The sequence below is a fragment of the Schistocerca cancellata genome, chromosome 1 (assembly GCF_023864275.1).
Source record: "Schistocerca cancellata isolate TAMUIC-IGC-003103 chromosome 1, iqSchCanc2.1, whole genome shotgun sequence".
Lineage (NCBI taxonomy): Eukaryota > Metazoa > Arthropoda > Insecta > Orthoptera > Acrididae > Schistocerca > Schistocerca cancellata.
The window spans coordinates 661,851,585-661,875,234 of record NC_064626.1 but is presented as its reverse complement, the minus strand read 5'-3'; the positions used below and the strand labels follow the sequence as shown (position 1 = coordinate 661,875,234).

General features: G+C 36.7%; 1 protein-coding gene across 2 annotated transcripts in view; it reads left to right on the top strand.

Annotated features, from left to right (window-relative positions):
- The window catches only part of LOC126183769 (TBC1 domain family member 9), a 204,245-nt gene that overhangs the window by 100,998 nt on the left and 79,597 nt on the right, over positions 1 to 23,650 (top strand). For both annotated transcript variants that reach the window (XM_049926012.1, XM_049926005.1), the window contains exons 15-16: positions 9,217 to 9,372; positions 22,926 to 23,111. In XM_049926012.1, the coding sequence (XP_049781969.1) occupies positions 9,217 to 9,372; positions 22,926 to 23,111 (342 nt within the window). The remainder of the gene's footprint in view (positions 1 to 9,216; positions 9,373 to 22,925; positions 23,112 to 23,650) is intronic.

Below are 23,650 nucleotides of genomic sequence, written 5' to 3'. Positions count from 1 at the left end.
AGACGAAAATTTAATAGCCATGGGTGACTGGAATTCGATAGTAGGAAAAGGGAGAGAAGGAAACGTAGTAGGTGAATATGGACTGGGGGCAAGAAATGAAAGAGGAAGCCGCCTGGTAGAATTTTGCACGGAGCATAACTTAATCATAGCTAACACTTGGTTCAAGAATCATAGAAGAAGATTGTATACATGGAAGCAGCCTGGAGTTACTAGAAGATGTCAGATTATATAATGGTAAGACAGAGATTTAGGAACCAGGTTTTAAATTGTAAAACATTTCCAGGGGCAGATGTGGACTCTGACCACAATCCATTGGTTATGAACTGTAGATTAAAACTGAAGAAACTGCAAAAAGGTGGGAATTTAAGGAGATGGGATCTGGATAAACTGACTAAACCAGAGGTTGTAAAGAGTTTCAGGGAGAGCATAAGGGAACAATTGACAGGAATGGGGGAACGAAATGCAGTAGAAGAAGAATGGGTAGCTTTGAGGGATGGAATAGTGGAGGCAGCAGAGGATCAAGTAGATAAAAAGATGAGGGCTAGTAGAAATCCTTGGGTAACAGAAGAGATAATGAATTTAATTGGTGAAAGGAGAAAATACAAAAATGCAGTAAATGAAGCAGGCAAAAAGGAACACAAATGTCTAAAAAATGAGATCAATATGAAGTGCAAAATGGCTAAGCGCGGATGGCTAGAGGACAAATGTAAGGATGTAGAGGCTTATTTCACTAGGGGTAAAATAGATACTGCCTACAGGAAAATTAGAGAGACCTTTGGAGAAAAGAGAACCACTTTTATGAATATCAAGGGCTCAGATGGAAACCCAGTTCTAAGCAAAGGAGGGAAAGCAGAAAGGTGGAAGGAGTATATAGAGGGTCTATACAAGGGCGATGTACTTCAGGACAATATTGTGGGAATGGAAGAGGGTGTACATGAAGATGAAATGGGAGATATGATACTGCATGAAGAGTTTGACAGAGCACTGAAAGACCTAAGTCAAAACAAGGCCCCGGGAGTAGACAACATTCCATTAGAACTATTGACAGCTTTGGGAGAGCCAGTCCTGATAAAACTCTACCATCTGGTGAGCAAGATGTATGAGACAAGCAAAATACCCTCAGACTTCAAGAAGAATATAATAATTCCAATCCCAAAGAAAGCAGGTGTTGACAGATGTGAAAATTAACAAACCATCAGTTTAATAAGCCACAGCTGCAAAATACTAACATGAATTCTTTACAGACAAATGGAACAACTGATAGAAGCTGACCTCAGGGAAGATCAGTTTGGATTCTGTAGAAATGTTGGAACACGTGAAGCAATAATGATCCTACGACTTATCTTAGAAAATAGATTAAGAAAAGGCAAACCTATGTTTCTAGCATTTGTAGACTTAGAGAAAGCTTTTGACAATGTTGACTGGAATACTCTCTTTCAAATCCTGAAGATGTCAGGGATAAAATACAGGGAGCGAAAGGCTATTTACAATTTGTACAGAAACCAGACGGCAGTTATAAGAGTCGTGGGACATGAAAGGGAAGCAGTGGTTGGGAAGTGAGACAGTGTTGTAGCCTCTCCCTGATGCTATTCAATCTGTATATTGAGCAAGCAGTAAAGGAAACTAAAGAAAAATTCGAAGTAGGAGTTAAAATCCATGGAGAAGAAATTAAAACTTTGAGGTTCGTTGCTGACATTGTAATTCTGTCAGAGACAGCAAAAGACCTGGAAGAGCAGCTGAACGGAATGGACAGTGTCTTGAAACGAGGATATAAGGTGAACATCAACAAAAGCAAAATGAGGATAATGGAATGTAGTCAAATTAAATCGGGTGATGCTGTGGTAATTAGATTAGGAAATGAGACGCTTAAAGTAGTAAAGGAGGTTTGCTATTTGGGGAGCAAAATAACTGATGATGGTCGAAGTAGAGAGGATATAAAATGTAGACTGGCAATGGCAAGGAAAGCGTTTCTGAAGAAGAAAAATTTGTTAACATGGAGTATAGATTTAAATGTCAGGAAGTTGTTTCTAAAAGTATTTGTGTGGAGTGTAGCCATATATGGAAGTGGAACATGGACGATAAATAGTTTGGACAAGAAGAGAATAGAAGCTTTTGAAATGTGGTGCTACAGAAGAATGCTGAAGATTAGATGGGTAGATCACATAACTAATGAGGAGGTATTGAACAGATTTGGGGAGAAAAGGAGTTTGTGGCACAACTTGACTAGAAGAAGGGATCGGTTGGTAGGACATGTTCTGAGGCATCAAGGGATCACCAATTTAGTATGAAGGGCAGCGTGGAGGGTAAAAATCATAGAGGAAGACCAAGAGATGTATACACTAAGCAGATTCAGAAGGATGTAGGCTGCAGTAGGTACTGGGAGATGTAGAAGCTTGCACAGGATAGAGTAGCATGGAGAGCTGCATCAAACCAGTCTCAGGACTGAAGACCACAACAACAACAATAACAATAATAATAATAATAATAATAATAATAATAAGCAATACTTAAATAATTAAAAATAAAAACCAATAATTATCTGTAACAATGCTTGTCAAAACAGAGATTTACAGGAAACAATAAAATACCTGACTTACTTTTTGTCTGGAATGAGATATAGTGAATGATTCCCAGTAATTCACCATTCTTGCTGCATGGTAGGCTTACACAAGGACTAAATTTGACTAACTGGGAAGGATCTAAATAAAATGCTTAAACACTGTGTCATTATGAATGAAATTCCAGCTATAAATACCTACATTCTTTTGAGAATAGGTCCTAGCAAAAATTTAGTAAATATTATATGTGTATACACATTTGGAAATTGGGAAGAGTACTACTCAGCTTTAGTAGCTTATTCATGTTTTGTCCTACACTATAATCCCTCACTATTACAGTAATCAAGATTTAAATCAATACTATAATGGTCCACAAGGTGGGAATAAATAAATTTTGCTTGCCAGGATGTGCTAGAGTCTTCCGTGGGTATTGTAGGATCCATAGATGGTTTGGGAGACAGAGTGACATATGAGAAAGCTGCAGACAAACCAATGGTGCTTTATTAACTTACCCAGCTTACAGTCTCCTGAGTGCACTCTTATTTTCTGGCGTGGTTTGGTGCTGCCTTGTAATATTCCGGCCCTGTGGCTGCGAGTGATGGTGTACAATGAGCAGCGTGTATGCACATTTGAGGAAGCGCAGTGCTGAAATAGCTTCTTCTGTATGCTGCCACTGTGCTGACAGCAGCAGGCAAGCACCACTTATGGCTTTCTTCAGCACAGGGTAGCAGGCAGCAGCAATTGCATCCCCATGGAGGTAGAGGCATCTGCATCATCAGTGCAGCGCTGAACCGTTCAGGGTCAACATCATACAACTGCCCAGCTGTTTGACGATAAAGATCTGGTTCAGACACACTTAAATACTGCTGCTCCCTGCTGATGTCACTGTAACAGTGGTATTGGTGTGCCTCATGGAATAGTCTGGTGAGGGGTGATAACTCAGTTGTCGTAATTGGGGTTGCAGTACTCTCTGTAGACCGGCCTGGTGTCGGTAGGTGCAGCCTTTCTTCATTGACACATTTGCGAAGCTGCTGACTTCACAGTCAACTGTATAGCATTGCCTCTGGTAAAAAATAGTAGAAATAAATTGCAGAGACTTAACAATGGAGAAGAGTTATCTATGCTATCAGAATTATAAATATTATTATCTGTATTTTTTTTTTGTATAAGGATGAGTGGTTTTTGTTTCACTGTCTTGTCAATTCTGCAGTCCTCGCTGACAGATGTTAAATTTTTATGGTCTGTAACTGATGCAGTTATTTGTAGCAGGAATATAATTTTGTTGAATAAATAATGAGATTAATAATTGTGCATATTTTTGTGAGTAGCTAGTACCTATCCTGTATATGATTCAGTATGTAATAATTAAATGTTGCCCTGGCCATTTCTTTGTAGGCTCAAGGTTGCAGCGACATCATTAATGACAAAAATTATGTAAGTTCTTCGAACAGTCATATAATACTAAAAGTATAAAAAGAATAATTTTAATAATCTGAAAATGGCGTCCTGCAATATTTTTCAATTCACACTAGGCCACAGGGACACTTTTTATTAACGACAATATTAATAAATGCTTACGCTGCCATTGCACATAGGCAGCTATCCTGAAACCTCTAGCCACTCAGAAAAAATAATTAAGAATTGTTTAAATGTATTATTGTATAAAAGTTGAAAAGGATTTTAATCCACCATGGGTAGGACAGATGTCTTCACATTGGGATATGTATGCTATTGTTGGTGATAGCACCCTGAAAAAAAAGAGCCATGGCTTTTAACATACATAAGAGAAAAGATTCATACAATAAGAATGATGGCATGGTTATCGTTGCTTGAATTATTAAATCAATCATGTATTATCATTTAAAATTACGCAATAACTGGCAGTCAGTAACCAACTTGGCTGTGGCCTGCTTTTGGTACGGTGCTTCACTGCTGGTTCTGTCTCGTTTATAACTTTATCCTTTCTAATACATAAATGTTTTACTAAATGGTTACTAAATCTGTACCTTGAATTTAGGATCCTGTTTCCAGGACTGACACTGCATGTCGGCCTGTTCCATGTTCATTAGTTCCTCTGCCCTGCTGTTTGTGAAACATACTCTTGACTTTCCTATTTAATCCTTCGACATTGCTCTGTAGTTTTCCAAATCAATGAAATACGTTGAATTGGTGCATATTTAAAATGCGAGCTCCGTGTATCTAATGTACTGAAGGGATCCTTTGGTTTTAGCAACTATTTGTGTCCTACATCGCGTGTTACTACAGTAAATTATCAGCCAACTAAGAAACATTAGTTACAGGTTATAATGTAGTCAGGTGCTCAGAATTCCTTTTCTGTAGTTGAGTAATTGCATTTGGCTCTGTTCTAGAAGCAAGAAGAGAATGAAACTGGATGCTGTTATTCGTCGATTTCTTATGATAAGGCTTCCTTGACTGCAAAATTAGGTGTGTCGATAACCAAGACGAATGGTTTTTCAAAGTCTGGATAAGCCAATACAGAAGGCATCAAAGTTGTTTCTAGTGTTTGCATTTGAATGTTTGGAACTCCAAGTAAAAACTGCTCCTTTGTTGAGTTCTTGTTCTCATGTGTGCTAAATCGGCATATGTCAGAATGAATCTCCAGTAAAAATGTGCAAGGCCTAGAAATGCCTGCAGATCTTTCTCATTCACCAATTCTGGATAATTTTTCACAGTGTACTGGTTGTAAATTAGGTTGGGCTCCATCTGCTGTTATCCTGTGTCTTAAATATTCTACTTCAGGTACAGCTAAATGACATTTTGACATGGATAGGAAAAGATTTTTCACTGTGCAGTCTTTCCAATACTGCATGCTGTTGTATGTCTTGGCTGAAAATACAAACATCGTCAAGATAACTCATTGTGTGGGCGTTCATCCTCAGAGGACAGTATCCACCAGTCATTGAAATGTTGCTGACTCATTCTGAAAATCGAAAGGAATACGGTTATACCTGTATACATCTTTATGTATGTTAAATGGTGTTAGACCTGTCAGTTGAATATATAGTCAGACGATTGTACCCACTGGTTAAATCACAAACAAAGATGAGTTTGCATGAACCAAGATAATCCAAGAAGTGTACCTGATTTGACAACGAATGAATATCCAGTAATGTTACAGAATTCATCTTCCTCTAATCACAATAAAACTTTTACTAATGTTCTTCTGTGTTTTCCTGACAATACCATGGGCAATACCCAGGGTGGATGTGATCGTTCTCTAGGTTCAGCGGACCCAGCTTCCAGCTGTCATTAATCACCTATTTTACTAAGGCTTGTTGACTATATGGAATTATGTACAGTCATTGACTGATGGGTACTGCTCCTCCCATATGTATCCTGTGTCGGACTAAGGGACATGCTGGAATATTACTCCATTCTCAGAAAATATCAGAGAAGCCAAGTAGCACTGGGGAAATTATTTTTTGGTCTGCTGGCGACAAAAGGTTTAATTTAGTAAGCATCTCTTGTACGACTGGTTAGAATGCTCTGTCACTTCTTCATACTGTCATTAGGTGGACAATAATTTACTACCTGTACATCTTACTCCTTAGTAGGTACTTGTCACATCTCGTGAATCTGTGTTCAGCACTGTTGCAACAGTAGTTCCTCGCAGTGTTCCACTTCTGCAGTACTAATATTAGCAATGCTTAATGGAACACCCTGTTCGCCTTTTGGCTCTTCTTCAATGATATTGACAGTTCTTGTTATATAGCAGTGTCTCTGGACTAGCAAGTCACCATTTGCTGCTGACTCTTTTAATAACAAATTACTTCCACTGCATTTTGGCATCTTCATATCGATATACAATGTTTTTCTTGTTCCTGGGAGGGGGTTTTGCATTCACATTCAGTCAAATGTACATCAGCTTGTAATGGTGTTATTGCATCGCTACTTGGTTTGTGCATTCCCACAGCATCTCTAACATTCCTTTGCATATGATCTTAGGGTTTTAACTGCAGCCGTAATTGTTATGATCAGATTGGATTTGTCTTTCAACTACACTGATCTGAGAGTGGTGAGATATTAGAAAATCTAATCCCCATAAATCTTTGTAGCCTTTTTCTGTGCTCCTTATCAGTTGCATTTCTGCCACGCATTTATCTTTATCTGTAATTGTGCACCCAGTTGCCATTTGACCTTTTAATAATACAGCTTAGCCGCCATAAACTCGCTTTGTTGACTGTTTGGCACCACATCAGAGAAATTTCAGCCCTTGTGTCAACTATGAAATTGTTCCCATGGTAAGCTGTATTACTGAGCAGACCTTTGGAACTGTCGTCAGTGGAGATCAGAGTAACTACTGCTTCTTGGGGCAGAAATAAGGATAGTCCTTTTGTCCCCTCTGTTGTTTAACATACTCCTCCCAAAGCTTTTCGTCTTTGGTCTTGTGTGTCTCTTCATATGTTTCCTTATCATATGTCCTTGAACTCCACAGGTAAAACATTGAATGTTTCTGTTACAAGAAGTTCTCCTTTGTTGTCTGTTCTCATGACAGCTGGTTCTCAAGTACACTTCGAACACACAGTGATCTGGTTTGTGATTAATTTGAGATCTCCAAAGCAGTTTAACAAATTGAACTGCTATTTGTGTTGCTCTTTCAAATGTCTTCCCTGCTTGGCCTACTTCATCATGCAACCTCTTTTAAAAATAATATATAATGTCCTTTGTCCATTTTTAAACAATTTTATCTCATTGTGTGAACTATTCTCACTGACTTCATAGATGGTAGCATTAACTTTGCTAATATGATTCACAAAATGCTTGGTTGATTCTCTGGCCAAAATACACACTCTGTGGAGTTGCTCCCTGTTACCATATTTACTCGAATCTAAGCCGCACTTGAATCTCAGCCGCACCTGAAAAATGAGACTCGAAATGAAGCAAAAAAAAATTTCCCGAATCTAAGCCACACCTGAAATTTGAGACTCGAAATTCAAGGGTAGAGAAAAGTTTTAGGCCGCACCTCCAAATCGAAACAAAGTGGGTCCATGTTAATATGAGACACAATTTAGGTCAAATGAATGACGATACAGTTACAGTAGTTTGGTTCGAGTCGTAAGCTTAGCAGTTAAGCTTTACCAGGTAGCCATTGCTATGCATCAGTCACTCCATCCGTATTTATACGGGTACCCTTCCTTTTTCACGTGCTTCATCTGGTTTGAATTGATTGCTTATTTTTCTTTGATCTTATAAGTGCCGTTCTCTTTGTTATAGGTGTTTACGTGACTCTAAGCTGAAAATGCATTACTGTACTGTGTCATGTATTGTTTGTCGCATTCTGATAATGAGTGTTTACGGCCTGTTGCTGCTCGCGGCATGGCTTGCTTTTGTGCACTCTACCGCCACTTACAATAATAATAATAATAATAATAATAATAATAATAATAATAATAATAAAAAAAGAGAGAGAGAGAGAGAGAGAGAGAGAGAGAGAGAGAGAGAGAGAGAGAGGAATTGTATCGTTAGCAAAACAATGGCAAGAGACTGCTATTTGTTGTTACTTACACTGCTGCTTTCTTTGATAATGATCAACAAGAACCAAATAACAGACTGCGTATGATAGAAGATTTTCTGAACAAGAGTTTAGTGAAAATTTTTCTCCGTTTGAAAATCTTTGCAGACGCCTCTTTAGTACATTACATTCTGCACGGAAATTAGTCATCTTAGATTTAAAAATCTAATCAATTGCCGTGCTTCATTTCTGACTGTATCACTATTCGGCATAAGAATAATACGAATATAAACATGACATGATATGTATATTCTTCCGCGTTTGCTGTTGTCTCACTCTAGTTTCGTAGTTTATTAGGCAGACAGGATTTAAATGAGATGCAGCAAACACGAAAGAATATATGGCAAAATGTTTATATTCGTATTATTCTTATGGTGAAGAGAATACTGCATGTGATTCACGATTCATAAAAGTTCCTATTAGCAACCATCTCTTCTCACAGGTAGGAAAAAATTCAGAATGTAGAGTTGGCCGTATTGACAAAAACCCCAAACAGTCTTGCCAGTCAGATTTTTGTAGTATATTGAAAGGCTGCTACATTCGAAGATGAACAATACGGAATTTGTATTTACTTCATTGGATAATGTATGAAAATGAAAATGCAGTGGTCGAAACTCGGGGCAGAGAAAAAAAGCTCGTCTTCCACTTTTTTATTATTTTTTTATTTTAATTATATTTTATTTTATTTTATTTTTATTTATTTATTTTTTTTGTGACGCAGAAGTTTTGGCGCCAGTGTTTATCTTTGTGCCTGCAAAGCAAGCCTGGTGTAGTGCTACATACATTCAACTGCATAAGTTAGTTGTGGTGGCATCTACCAACATTTTTCAGAACTTCCGCTTACTTTGCACTCGATTCTAAGCCACAGGCGGTTTTTTGGATTACAAAAACCGAACGTACGTACGTATAGTTTAGGCCCTGGCATTGCACCAGCCTATGCTAGTTGGGGACGACACTGGCTGTGGGATTTTATATGTAAAGCAGGGATGTAAAAGTGTGTCCTATCATGGTTTATTTGTGTTTCAACACTTTTGTCTGTAAAGTTGGTGTTATCAACTGATAATAAATCATCTTAGTCACAGGTATTAATCAGTTCATAATACTAATTGGTTTGTAAACATGCAGGTCGCATTGACTGTGCTGGAAGCCAATCAGGAGAAGCTACTGTCTTGCCATGATGATGGAGAAGCCATGCAACTTCTGGGAGAATATCTGGAGGGTGTATATAATGAGGAAGGGCATTCTGTGAGTCGCAACAAGGATGCGGAACAAGTGAACAAGGTCTGTATGTTTCGTTCAGTGTTTTTTAATTGTTTTTCTCAAGTTATAGGCTATTACAACTGTGTTCGATAAATGTGTTCAGTTGTTCACATCGGTGTCAAATGACGTAGAGGGCATCAGTAGTATATGCTTTCTGATATTTTGATGTCCGATGACAATTTCTGTATCAACTCTAAAATCGGAAATCTGATTTCATGCAGACATCTACTCTCTTTGAAAAAAACACTTTTCATATAAAACATGCACATGACTATGTTAATGTAAGGTCCAGGATAGTTTATAAATAATGGAACATATAAAGATAACAACTTATGGTTTAACTGAGGTGCTGAGCTGTTGACAGACAGTGAAGGAGACTGACAATGCATTTTTTGATGATATTTGTTTTAAGTACATTAGGCATATTTCTCTGCCTAATGTTTTGTCTTCCTATGCTGGTGACATCAGAGGCTCTAACTACTCTACACTCAGTTATAGTCTCAAACAAGCTCAGCAAGCCAAACTGTTTGAGACTGAGAATGTTGCTAGGTTTTGGGTGAATCCTCCTTCAGAGCTGCTTCAATACACATACACCTTCACAGCTACATTGTTCTGGTTGTCAACACTGTGCTAGCACTGCAGCTCAACTGAGGTGAGGTCTTGTGTTGGTTGGAGGACACAAAAGGGATATAGGTATAAAACGGAGGGTGGCTGACAGAAGGGTAAGAAGGAAGCAGGCACACAGGATAGGAATGTGGCACCAGTTGAATTGGGGAGGATTGTGGATCAGTTATTCCTCATTTCCAAGCATGACTAGTAGTTGAAATCCTGTCATAGGATATGGTTCAGTTGTATAGTCAGAGTTGATATTCAATGATAAGGTTATGTTACATTGCAGATGTTTCATGGGAGCAGTCAAAGGATTAAGAGCATGCGTGGGAAATCTTTAGACAGTGCTTGAGGGGCGATAGCTGTCTTTGAAGCCCTTAGTCAGATGTTCAGACTATTGGGCAAGGTATTCCTCATCAGTGTACGTGCTCCATCCAGGAGTGGCCAGACTATAGAAGATAAACATTTTATTCTGGAAGGGATGACAACTATCAAAATGAAGCTAATGTTGATTGTTAGTGGACTTGATGATGACAGAGATTCTTATGGAGCCATCATCAGCTGCAGATGATCAAGTGAAGCAGTTAGTAGAGAACATGGTGAGATCATGGAGCAAAGAGGACAGCTTGTGTGGACACCTAGTTCAACAGATATTGGACATATCTTCAATCAGTTTGAACCAGACCAAAGATTTTGGATGTTGTGCACCAGGAAGGTTTCTTTAGGTGGCTCATACACAGGTTTACATGTGGGGGTTCCCTTGACTGTACCATGGATTTGTCTGTATATCTTCACCTTAAAGGAGAAGTAGTTATGGGTAAGGATATAGTTCGTTTGGTGGGTTTCGGGTCAGTAGGACATTGGAGGAGATGCTGCTTGGTTGTGGCAGGCTATGGGCATGAGATATGTTGATTTATAAGGTGGTGACATCAGGAGTGTTGAGTAGGAATCCATATGATAATGCAGTGTGGATAAGTGAGAGGTTGTGAAAGATGTGGTTTGTCTCTTTGATATGGGAAACTAGGCTGTGGGCAATAAATTTAGGGATGTTCATCAACAAGAATTGAGATTCTGCGGTGAAAGAGTAACCAGCTTCAATGAAGTGTCCAGTATGATTAGGTTTATGGATTAAGAAATAATGAAAAATGTTATGTTGCGAAAGTAGCATTCCATAGTAGATTACTTTTTTGTATGTGAAGCAAACTGACATCAGTGAGCAGTCTCTATGAATTGTTAATACTTTGCTACATGTTTCTAGATTTTAGACTTTAACTTTTATTATCCAGTATGTCTGTATGATGACAGTATTAGAAGGAATTTCAAGTGGAATTGCATGCTTGGTCCTAAAAATATTAGACAGGTATAAGATCCAAATAGTTCAAGCATATGCATCTCCGTCTTTTCACACAGATGAAGAGAGAGAATCTTTCTATGATTGTCTGAAGGAAATCTATGGGAAAGGCAGAGATTGTTTCTATAAATTCATAATTGGAGACTTTAATGCCAAAGTTGGAACATACAAAGAAGGTTGTTGGCAAATACGGAATAGACCAAAGAAATGATGAAGGGGAGAGATTGGTACAATTTGCAGAATGCATGAAAACACCTATTATGAATGTTTTTCAAGAAGCACCCAAGTCGCAATGGACTTGGAAGAGTCCTAACTATTCTCACCAATAGGTCTCAAAACATTAAAGATGTCACTGTGTAAATCAGGTTCAAGACGTGCATTGATCATTGATTGGTAAGAATAAAATTTGAATTTAATACAAAATATGAAAGATTAAAACTAATTAAATGAAAAAGTAAAATTTTAAATGTCAAAAGTCTTGAAGAATGGAAAGAGGAATTTCATGAAAGAATTCAGAGAAAATTAAAAGAATGTGAAGCAGAAGTAGTATCATAGGTACTAATTATGACAGCTGAAGAAGTGGGTGGCTTATGTAAATCTCAAAACCAACCCAAGAAACTGTCAAATAAAACAACAGGTTTGATGGACAAGAGAAGAAGAATGAAAGTTGATACAGACAAAGATATGATAGAATGTGCAGAGCTGTGCAAAGCTCTGAGAAAGAGCATGAAAGATGACATCAAGATGTATGAAGACGACATGCTAAAAGCCAGTCTTGAGAATAAATGTAGTTTAAAGAAAGCCAAGTGAATGCTTATGATTTGAAGGAATCAGCTAATAGCATTAGAACAGACCAAGGCTGAATTACAGACAAGAAAAACAAATACTTGAATATATTGGAAATTTCTGTACTAACCTATACAGTAAAATCAATGATACCTTGATCCTAGACGAATTGGATGCTTCTGTCTCCCAAATTCCATAAATACTTCCATCAGAAGTCAAACATGCAATAGACAATATGAAAAACAGGGACTGCTCTAGGTAGTGATGACCTCCCAGTTGATGTTCTAAAGCTGATGAATGAGGAATGCATAAATCATTTAGCTAAGATATTTTCAACTTGTTTGCACCATGGAACATTACCAAGAGACTGGAATAAAGCCAAAACAGTTCTAATACATAAGAAAGGTAGTACCAAAGATATAAAGAACTATCGTCCTATCAGTTTACTCTCCATAGTGTACAAAGTTTTCACTAGGATCTTGACTACCAGATTGAGCACTACACTCGACCAGGCCAACCCATTGAGAAAGCTGGTTTCTGATCAGGATATAGCACAGTTGACCATATCTTCACACTACGGGAAATAATTAGTAGAACAAATGAGTATGCTCTACCCTTTTGCCTTGCTTTTATAGACTTTGAAAAGGCCTTTGATTCGATCAATCACCCAGCTATGTTTGCGGCTCTAAAAGAACAAGGAGTAGAACAGGGCTATATCAAAATCCTACATAACATTTACGAAACCTCCACAGCCTTTGTGAGTGTTACTGAAGGTACTGATGAATTTCCCATTGAAAAGGGTGTAAAGTAAGGTGATTCTATATATCCCAAACATTTTCAGCAGTCTTAGAAAAAGCCATGTCTAAATTGAATTGGGTAGAAAAGGGAATTAGAGTTCTCGGAAAAAGACTGAGCAACTTAAGGTTTGCAGATGATATTGTCCTATTTGCAAATAACATAGAACAACGTCAAGTATTAGTTAACAAACTTCCATTGGTGTGCTCCGAAGTTGGACTAAAAATGAACATTGATCAAGCCAAGATAATGATCAATGAATGGACACCTGAGGGAAGTATGTCAGTTGGAAGTACACAACTCCAAAGAGTCACAGAATATATCTATCTGGGTCAACTGATAAACATGAAAGATGATTTAAAACCAGAAATATTACGATGAATTAAATTAGGCAGGCAAGCTTATGGGAGGCACTCTTCAATTTTGAAATCTAAGATGTTGGTTGAGCTGAAGAAATCTATTTTTAACCAATGTATATTGCCATTAATACCTTATGGCTGTGAAACATGAACATTAAATGAGTTCATTGTTAGGAAGCTAACAGTAGCCCAAAGAGGAATGGAAAGATCAACGCTGGGTTACACAAAAAAAGACAGGAAGAGGACAGTTGAAATAAGACGAACAATGAAGGTCACTGACATAATGGAAAGAGTGAATACATTGAAATGGCAGTGGGGTGGTCATGTTGCTCGAACAAAAGATGGTGGATGGTCTAAACAAGTCCTAGAGTGGAGCCCAATTTACCAAAATAGACATAGAGGAAGACCACCAGACAGATGGGACAGAAAAATAAGGAAGACAGTGGGATTGAATTTGCAACAGGAAACTTGGGATTGGAAAAAACGGAAGATCTTGCTGGGATGCTTTGTTACACGTCAACTCAATGAGGCTACATCATTAAGTGATAGAATTGGATGATGATGATGATGATGATGATGATTATTATTATTATTATTATTATTATTATTGACTTTTTTTTCTCAGACTTAAGTCTGGTTAAAAATGGAACGTGACGCGGACCTCAGTCAAGCGTGACTTCCTTGTAACTGTATGGTATATGTTATATTGCATTTAGGAACTTTCGGGTAATTGAACATGTATCAATAATTACAGATTTTTGTAGTTGTATATATATGCTTGGATATAGCTGTATTGCATTGATGTACTGGTGAATATTGTGAGGTATGACTCCTGTAGTTGATAGTATAATTGGGATAATGTCGACTTTATCCTGATGCCACATGTCCTTGACTTCCTCAGCCAGTTGGATGTATTTTTCAATTTTTTCTCCTGTTTTCTTCTGTATATTTGTTGTGTTGGGTATGGATATTTCAATTAGTTGTGTTAATTTCTTCTTTTTATTGGTGAGTATGATGTCAGGTTTGTTATGTGGTGTTGTTTTATCTGTTATAATCGTTCTGTTCCAGTATAATTTGTATTCATCATTCTCCAGTACATTTTGTGGTGCATACTTGTATGTGGGAACGTGTTGTTTTATTAGTTTATGTTTTATGGCAAGTTGTTGATGTATTATTTTGCTACATTGTCATGTCTTCTGGGGTATTCTGTATTTGCTAGTATTGTACATCCGCTTGTGATGTGATCTACTGTTTCTATTTGTTGTTTGCAAAGTCTGCATTTATCTGTTGTGGTATTGGGATCTTTAATAATATGCTTGCTGTAATATCTGGTGTTTATTGTTTGATCCTGTATTGCGATCATGAATCCTTCTGTCTCACTGTATATATTGCCGTTTCTTAGCCATGTGTTGGATGCGTCTTGATCTATGTGTGGCTGTGTTAGATGATACGGGTGCTTGCCGTGTAGTGTTTTCTTTTTCCAATTTACTTTCTTTGTATCTGTTGATGTTATGTGATCTAAAGGGTTGTAGAAGTGGTTATGAAATTGCAATGGTGTAGCTGATGTATTTATATGAATGATTGCTTTGTGTATTTTGCTAGTGTCTGCTCATTCTAGAAAGAATTTTCTTAAATTGTCTACCTGTCCATAATGTAGGTTTTTTATATCTATAAATCCCCTTCCACCTTCCTTTCTGCTTAATGTGAATCTTTCTGTTGCTGAATGTATGTGATGTATTCTATATTTCTGGCATTGTGATCGTGTAAGTGTATTGAGTGCTTCTAGGTCTGTGTCACTCCATTTCACTACTCCAAATGAGTAGGTCAATACTGGTATAGCATAAGTATTTATAGCTTTTGTCTTGTTTCTTGCTGTCAATTCTGTTTTCAGTATTTTTGTTAGTCTTTGTCTATATTTTTCTTTTAGTTCTTCTTTAATATTTGTATTATCTATTCCATTTTTTGTCTGTATCCTAGATATTTATAGGCATCTGTTTTTTCCATTGCTTCTATGCAGTCGCTGTGGTTATCCAATATGTAATCTTGTTTAGTGTGTTTTCCCTTGACTATGCTATTTTTCTCACATTTGTCTGTTCCAAAAGCCATATTTATATCATTGCTGAATACTTCTGTTATCTTTGGTAATTGGTTGAGTTGTTGATGTGTTGCTGCCAGTAGTTTTAGATCATCCATGTATAGCAAATGTGTGATTTTGTGTGGGTATGTTCCAGTAATATTGTATCCATAATTTGTATTATTTAGCATGTTGGATAGTGGGTTCAGAGCAAGACAGAACCAGAAAGGACTTAATGAGTCTCCTTGGTATATTCCACGCTTAATCTGTATTGGCTGTGATGTGATGTTATCTGAATTTGTTTGGATATTAAGTGTGGTTTTCCAGTTTTTCATTACTGTGTTTAGAAACTGTATCAATTTAGGATCTACTTTGTATATTTCCAAAATCTGTAGTAACCATGAGTGGGGTACACTATCAAAGGCTTTTTGGTAATCAATGTATGCGTACTGTAGGGACCTTTGTTTAGTTTTAGCTTGATATGTCACCTCTGTATCTATTATCAGTTGCTTTTTACATCCTCGTGCTCCTTTGCAGCAGCCTTTTTGTTCTTCAAGTATAATTTTGTTCTGTGTTGTATGTGTCATTAATTTCTGTGTGATGACTGAAGTTAATATTTTGTATATTGTTGGTAGGCATGTTATGGGGCGATATTTAGCTGGGTTTGCTGTGTATGCTTGATCTTTAGGTTTCAGATAGGTTATTCCATGTGCAAGTGTATCAGGGAATGTGTATGGGTCTGCAATGTAACTGTTAAATAATTTAGTTAGATGTGAATGTGTTGAGGTGAACTTCTTTAGCCAATAATTTGCTGTTTTATCATTTCCAGGGGCTTTCCAATTGTGTGTAGAATTAATTGCTCGAGTGACTTCATGTTGCAAAATTATCACTTCAGGCATTTGTGGTATCATCTTGTATGTGTCTGTTTCTGCTTGTATCCACCGTGCATGCCTGTTATGTTGTACCGGGTTTGACCATATGCTGCTCCAGAAGTGTTCCATGTCTGTTATGTTTGGTGGATTGTCTATTTTAATGTGTGTGTTATCCATTGTTTGGTAAAATCTCATTTGGTTTGTGTTGAATGTTTGGTTTTGTTTCCTTCTATTTTCACTTTTTTTGTATCTTCTAAGTCGTTTGGCCAATGCTTGCAATTTCTGCTTTTTTTCATCTAATTGCTCTATTGCTTCTTGTTGTGAGATTTTACCTAACCTTTTTCGTTTTTTGTCTGATATTTCATTTCTTATAAATTGTGTTAGCTGTCCGATGTCTTTTCTCAGTTTTTCTATTCTGATCTGTAACCTGTGTTGCCATGCTGGTTTTGTGGGTTTCTTCTGTGTGTTGGTTTGTTCTGATCTCTGCCTAGTGTGTATATTTAATGTAGTGAGTGCTCCTATATAAACCAGTGGTTTTAACTCTTCCATAGTTGTGTTTTCATTTATTTTGTTGTGTATGATTGTGTTGATAGTTTTTATTGTTGTTTCGACTTGTGGGTTATTTGGCGGTCTATGCAAGAATGGTCTAATGTCTGTATTTGTGTCTTTGTATTCTATATATGTCAGCTGAAATTTCTCTTCTATATCTAACACGTGTCTCTCTTCGTGTTCTATTTGTGCTTGTTCTGGTGGCTGTCTTAAGATTTCGTTTTCCTCTGATTGTTTAATTGATGCGTGTTGGTCTTTGTTTGTTTGCTCTGGGATGTTTGAGTCCATTACTGTGTTTTCTTCCTCTTCTGATTGCACATTATTTTGTTCCAGTATTTGTTGTACTTGTTGTTTGATGTTTTCTAATTCTGACTGGGGTATCCTGTTATTTTTGATTATTACACGGATCTGATCAGCTAGTCGTTGTTCTGTTAAAAATTTTAATTCCGGGTATCTGGTAATAAATGTTGTGTATACTTGTGATCTGTATCCAGTTGTGTTGGTTCCTAGGTTTGTTGCTTGGTAATAACAGAACATGAGGTGTCGATTAACTTCATCTGACCATCTCATCCTCTGTCTTTGTTTTCCTTCTAGGGTGGTTGCAGGAAGCATATCCTGCAAAACACCTCTATTCGGATTTAAATCCTTTTCCAGTTGGCTAGCAGTGTCATTATTATTATTATTATTATTATTATTATTATTATTATTATTTCTTTCTTTTCTCAGACGTTATGTCTGGTCAAAAATGGAAAGTGATGCGGACCTTGATCAAGCGTGACTTCCTTTTAACTGTATGGTATACGTTATATTGCATTTAGGAACTTTCAGTTAATTGAACATGAATCAATAATTACGGATTTCTGTAGTTGTATATATAAGTTTGGATATAGCTGTATTGCGTTGATGTACTGGTGGATATTGTGTGGTATGACTCCTGTAGTTGATAGTATAATTGATATAATGTCAACTTTATCCTGATGCCACATGTCCTTGACTTCCTCAGCCAGCTGGATGTATTTTTCAATTTTTTCTCCTGTTTTCTTTTGTATATTTGTTGTATTGGGTATGGATATTTCAATTAGTTGTGTTAATTTCTTCTTTTTATTGGTGAGTATGATGTCAGGTTTGTTATGTGGTGTTGTTTTATCTGTTATAACAGTTGTTCCAGTATAATTTGCATTCATTATTCTCCAGTACATTTGGTGATGCATACTTTTATGTGGGAACGTGTTGTTCTATAAGTTTATGTTGTGAGGCAAACTGTTGATGTATTATTTTCGCTACATTGTCATGTCTTCTGGGGTATTCTGTATTTGCTAGTATTGTACATCCGCTTGTGATGTGATCTGCTGTTTCTATTTGTTGTTTGCAAAGTCTGCATTTATCTGTTGTGGTATTGGGATCTTTAATAATATGTTTGCTGTAATATCTGGTGTTTGTTTGACCCTGTATTGCAATCATGAATCCTTCTGTCTCACTGTATATATTGCCTTTTCTTAGCCATGTTTTGGATGCATCTTGATTGATGTGTGGCTGTGTTAGATGATACGGGTGCTTGCCATGTAGTGTTTTCTTTTTCCAATTTACTTTCATCGTATCTGTTGATGTTATGTGATCTAAAGGGTTGTAGAATTGGTTATGAAATTGCAATGGTGTAGCTGATGTATTTATATGAGTGATTGCTTTGTGTATTTTCTAGTTTCTGCTCGTTCTATAAAAAATTTTCTTAAATTGTCTACATGTCCATAATGTAGGTTTTTTATGTCGATAAATCCCCTTCCTCCTTCCTTTCTGCTTAATGTGAATCTTTCCGTTGCTGATTGTATGTGATATATTCTGTATCTGTGGCATTGTGATCGTGTATGTGTATTGAGTGCTTCTAGGTCTGTGTTACTCCATTTCACTACTCCAAATGAGTAGGTCAATATTGCTATAGCATAAGTATTTATAGCTTTTGTCTTGTTTCTTGCTGTGAATTCTGTTTTCAGTATTTTTGTTAGTCTTTGTCTATATTTTTCTTTTAGTTCTTCTTTAATATTTGTATTATCTATTCCATTTTTTGTCTGTATCCTAGATATTTATAGGCATCTGTTTTTTCCATTGCTTCTATGCAGTCGCTGTGGTTATCCAATATGTAATCTTGTTTAGTGTGTTTTCCCTTGACTATGCTATTTTTCTCACATTTGTCTGTTCCAAAAGTCATATTTATATCATTGCTGAATACTTCTGTTATCTTTGGTAATTGATTGAGTTGTTGGTTTGTTGCTGCCAGTAGTTTTAGATCATCCATATATAGCAAATTATTATTATTATTATTATTATTATTATTATGCCTGATTTACCTTTGATTTATTGCATTAATAGAAGGAAATATAATCTTTGTCCAGAAATGTTACAAAAATTAATTAATTGTTGTTGAATAACACTGTGTCCTGTAATAACCACAATGGCCTCACCCAGCACTCTGCTAATGTAGATCAAATTTAGATTCAAATTATCCGATGACAAGAGATATATCTTAATATACATATTGCAGTGTGTATAAATCATAATGACTGGTTGAAAAAGGTAGGATTCGTCAATCTGAAAATTGGCTTTATCATCACAGAGCTTTACTAGGCATGGTCCACTTTCTGTGGCCTTCGAACTGACTTAACGCAGCTAGTTATAAGGGAACCGAAAGCTCTGGATCACTGTGCAGCTCTGCATTTTTCCACATGATCAAACAATGCCAGAGGTGAAAGAAGTAATATGTAATAAAGTAAGTTCCTAGGTCTGACATTGGGATCAAACTTAAAATGTGTGGATCCATTGCCTGGCCCTCAACCACTGAGCATCTTCATTCTTTAGTTTTACACTGTCATGGCAGATGTATCCCAATAAAATTTGTTAGCCAGTTATATCCATACATTTATTCATTCATCCCACATATTCTCTATATCCTGTTATGGAGCACATACTCGAGACATATGGAATAAATCAATATATACAATAATAAAGTGAAGGAGCTGTTATAAACTGGACTAACAACATTTATTTGTGTGTTGTAAGAGTAGAGGCCTATTTAAAATTAGAATTGCTACCTGGCATTCAGCGAACATGAATCTTTAATCCTTCAAACTAAATAATCAGGAAAGTTGTAGGAGGTGACTGAGGAATGTTGCGGACTTTCTTTTGATTTTGTAAAGATTCTAAATTCATACTGGTCACTGGACTCACTCTGAGTTGTGGTTTGGTTATTCTTTGCCATTAACTGTTGTTGTCCTTAGCCAGGTAGGTTTGATAAGATATCACTAAAATATCAGCTCAAGAGATGTTAATTTAGATGATTCTTTATTTATTTAATGTTTCGTGTTGCTTTCTGGTGGGAAAACTTTTGGGTCTGTATCATTGGTCATATGGGACTCCTAGCAGAATGCAGACTGGGCTACCTTGTTTGTCATAACTGAGTCATTATTCAGACAAATCTGTCATCAGATGTTTGATGCTACCTTGCTGGCTTTTGCGAGAAATAGACAGGTGTATTAGTTGTTACTGATAACAATATTTACCTTGGGCATTTGAAACCACTGATCTTAGCAATTCACTCTTGACCTTATTTCAACTAGTAAGATGATGTGGGTGATGTTTTTGCTAATTTGGCAACCACTTGAGTGAATTGTGTCCAGCGGATATAAACAGAAATCATCAACAGTTTTAATGTTGACTTTGTGTCATACTGTCTCAAGTGAATTTCTAATACTGTGTTTCACCTACTGATGTTGAATGGTGTATGAGCTAGTTGCAAGATGCTTTGGTGGAGTTGTAAATCAAGTCTGTATGGATATATTCTCAAGTTTGTCAGAACATGCAGGTTCCTTCTCTTTGGAACCATGCTTGTACTTAATCTTCAATGTCTTGGTGTTTTTGTTGCCTGCTTTCCAGTTAAGTGACCTCCCATGTTACTAGCTAACTGCAGTGGTTGTGATTATTTGTCCATTTGAGTTTGCATGTGTTTCTACGATGGTGGCTGCACCATAAAATTTTGACACAGCTTTTAGATAGCTTTCAAATAAACATACATATCTTCACTGTTTACTTCAAAATGACTGACACTATTAGAAGCATGTTCAACATTCCAGAACTGCAAAAGGCTGCATTATGTAAATTATTAAGAGGCAATCATCATGTGTGCAGAATTTGTAGCCATAATGGATGCTTCATACATTGTAATTAGTGCTGCACTATCTGCTCTAAGAATTCTGAAAAACATTAGTTCCAAAGAGATGGGAAACTCTTTATCTTGCATAGGATCATTGAAGTGTTGGTATCAGTGTGACAAGAGGGGAAATCTCTTATCTTTATTTGGATGAAATCTCAAGGCAGCATTACTGGTAATGAGCTTGCTGAGGCTAGAAACTTTATTTGGACTGAAATACCAAGCATGTATTAGAGACGCACTGTTTAGATACGTGATTGCACACAGGCAAAGAGAACTAGGTCAATCAAAAAGACACAAGGGCAAGAACTAAGATTTCTCAGCCATTTAATTCTGAGACAGTGTCATTTGGAACAAAATGATCAATACCATGTGATTAAAACAAAAGCCAAGTCACAATTCCTTTTTATCAATGGATTACCAGATTAAGTGCACTGACTGTCATTTGACTGTCCCTTAACAATTCATGAGCATAATGCTACCACAGAATGGAATATTGATACCTAATAGATACATTTCACACAATTCCAAAAGTACCCTGCAGTTTATAAGGTTAGGCCACATGTGAAACTAGCAACATAATATCCAGCAGCCCAGCATTATGTTGCTGGGTAGTAGATGGTTATGCAATCTAACTAGTTGTCTACCTGTATAGGTAGGCACAGCCAAACTGTGGCTAACTGTGAACCCAAACATGCACCAGACCTTAATACAGGTGGCTGCAGCTTTATCTGTGCCTTTGAATTCTGCCACTCCTCATTATATGCACATTGAATTCCTGTCAGTTTTATTTACAGATTTTTAGTTTTAGTTACTATAAATAGTCTGGGGAACCCTTTCATCTTGCTAGAATTTACCTGATTTCATGTGCCAACAGAAGAAATTACAGTGTACTTAGTATATCCTTCAATAATATTTGGTGCAAACAGGATAGCACCACTCTGACATAAAGTTTTCTACATTCATGACAACATAGATGTATTGAGGAAATTTTAGGATCATGACCACATGCTATTTACCTCACCGAATTGTGTTTTATTAGTAAGTCAGAAGTTTGCTTCTGTCTTCAGTTTGTGATGGTGAAAATAGTGTGACACACAGTAGTATTATGCATTAAAGAGGCTATAGTGTAATCATAATACTAACATATGTGGTGCAGGCACATACACAAGTGAAAGAATATCATAACTAGAAAAAATGTCAGTGTGTGACTCACTTGGAAGATGGTTGAAGTTCTGAACCCAAATGTTTCCTGGAAGTACATAACATCTAGGAGCATTCCCAAAATTTTAGAGAAAACTTGAAGATGATCTTTAATACTCAGATATTTCACATCTACTGATTGTTTTAAAATCTAATAAAATGATATTTTTTGTTGATTTTCTGATAATTTGGTAATGAGTGACTCATCATTTGCAAAAAACAGAATAGTGGTAGAGACCTGTAACATGAAAATTGGACAAAAACCCTAAGCTGCCTCCTACATCAGAGAAATTGTAGATAACTGAGTAGTTGGTGTTTATACAAAGCATCAAACTGAGAGTGAAAGACATAACATATAAAACTACCTCACAGATCACAATTGTGTGCTGGACTGGGACCTTAACCTGTATCTTTGCCTTTTGCAGGCAAGTGATTAATGACTGACAGAGGTCCCAGGTTCAAGTACTTGTCCAGCACAAAGTTTTAATCTGACAGGAAGTTTCAAATCAGTGCACACTCCATTGCAGAATGAAAATAGACTGTGGAAGTAACATGTAGTTTATATTCCACATATTGCTACTTTACCTTTGTAATATTATGATGTATGATTACTTTTTTATTATAGTTTTACAGTAAATTTTTAAACTTAATATAATTCACACAGGATATATTAGTAATGTTTTGAGTTTGTCAGCAGACAGATTTGAATTTTTAAAAATTTTTTGATTCGAGTTTGTGATTTGTAGTTATATAACAGCTTTTTCTTTTTACCTACCAGAGCATATCAGTGCAGAGCCTGCTGTATGACGCCTACACGCACTATGATACCCTAACTGCTAACAGTATAGAACGCCTCCGCTTGAAGTATAGGTTAAGAGTTGTGCAGCAACTGGAGGATGGCGTCGGTCGTAATGTAATCCGTAGTGTTGCATCAGAGGGTTATTTCACTACAGAGGAGTTGCAGGTAATGTGGTATTGATTTGTGTCTTATGGACATGTTATGTTACTTGTAGAGCAGCAAAGGTATTCCAGTATCACTTTCAAATATGGTTCATGTATCTACTTGATCTTCTTATGTTTGAAAATATTAATTTTTATGCAACAGTATGGCATGTAGACCTGACAGTTTGCTAAAAAAGAAATGAAGAATTTGGTAAATTGAGTATACCAGTGAATACTGACATTTTAAATGTGTTATACATAACATATAGTTGAGACAATTATTGGTCATCTCTTGAGCAAATTTAGAATTCTTGCTACTGCATGGCAAGCTTGCATAATCATCTACTTTTAGCATATTAGCGTCCTTTCAAAACTAATGTGTCCGTTTTTTTACTTTGAGGGGTGTCCTAGTCAGATTATGTTGGTGTAGTAGCATTTTTTTAAGTTCTCACTGATTTCCTGTTGGCTTCCTTGTGCTGTAACAGATAGCAGCAGCAATGGCAGCAAAGCATTCCAAAATGGGGTTGTCATAGAGTTCCACAAAAAAAACATTGAATTGCC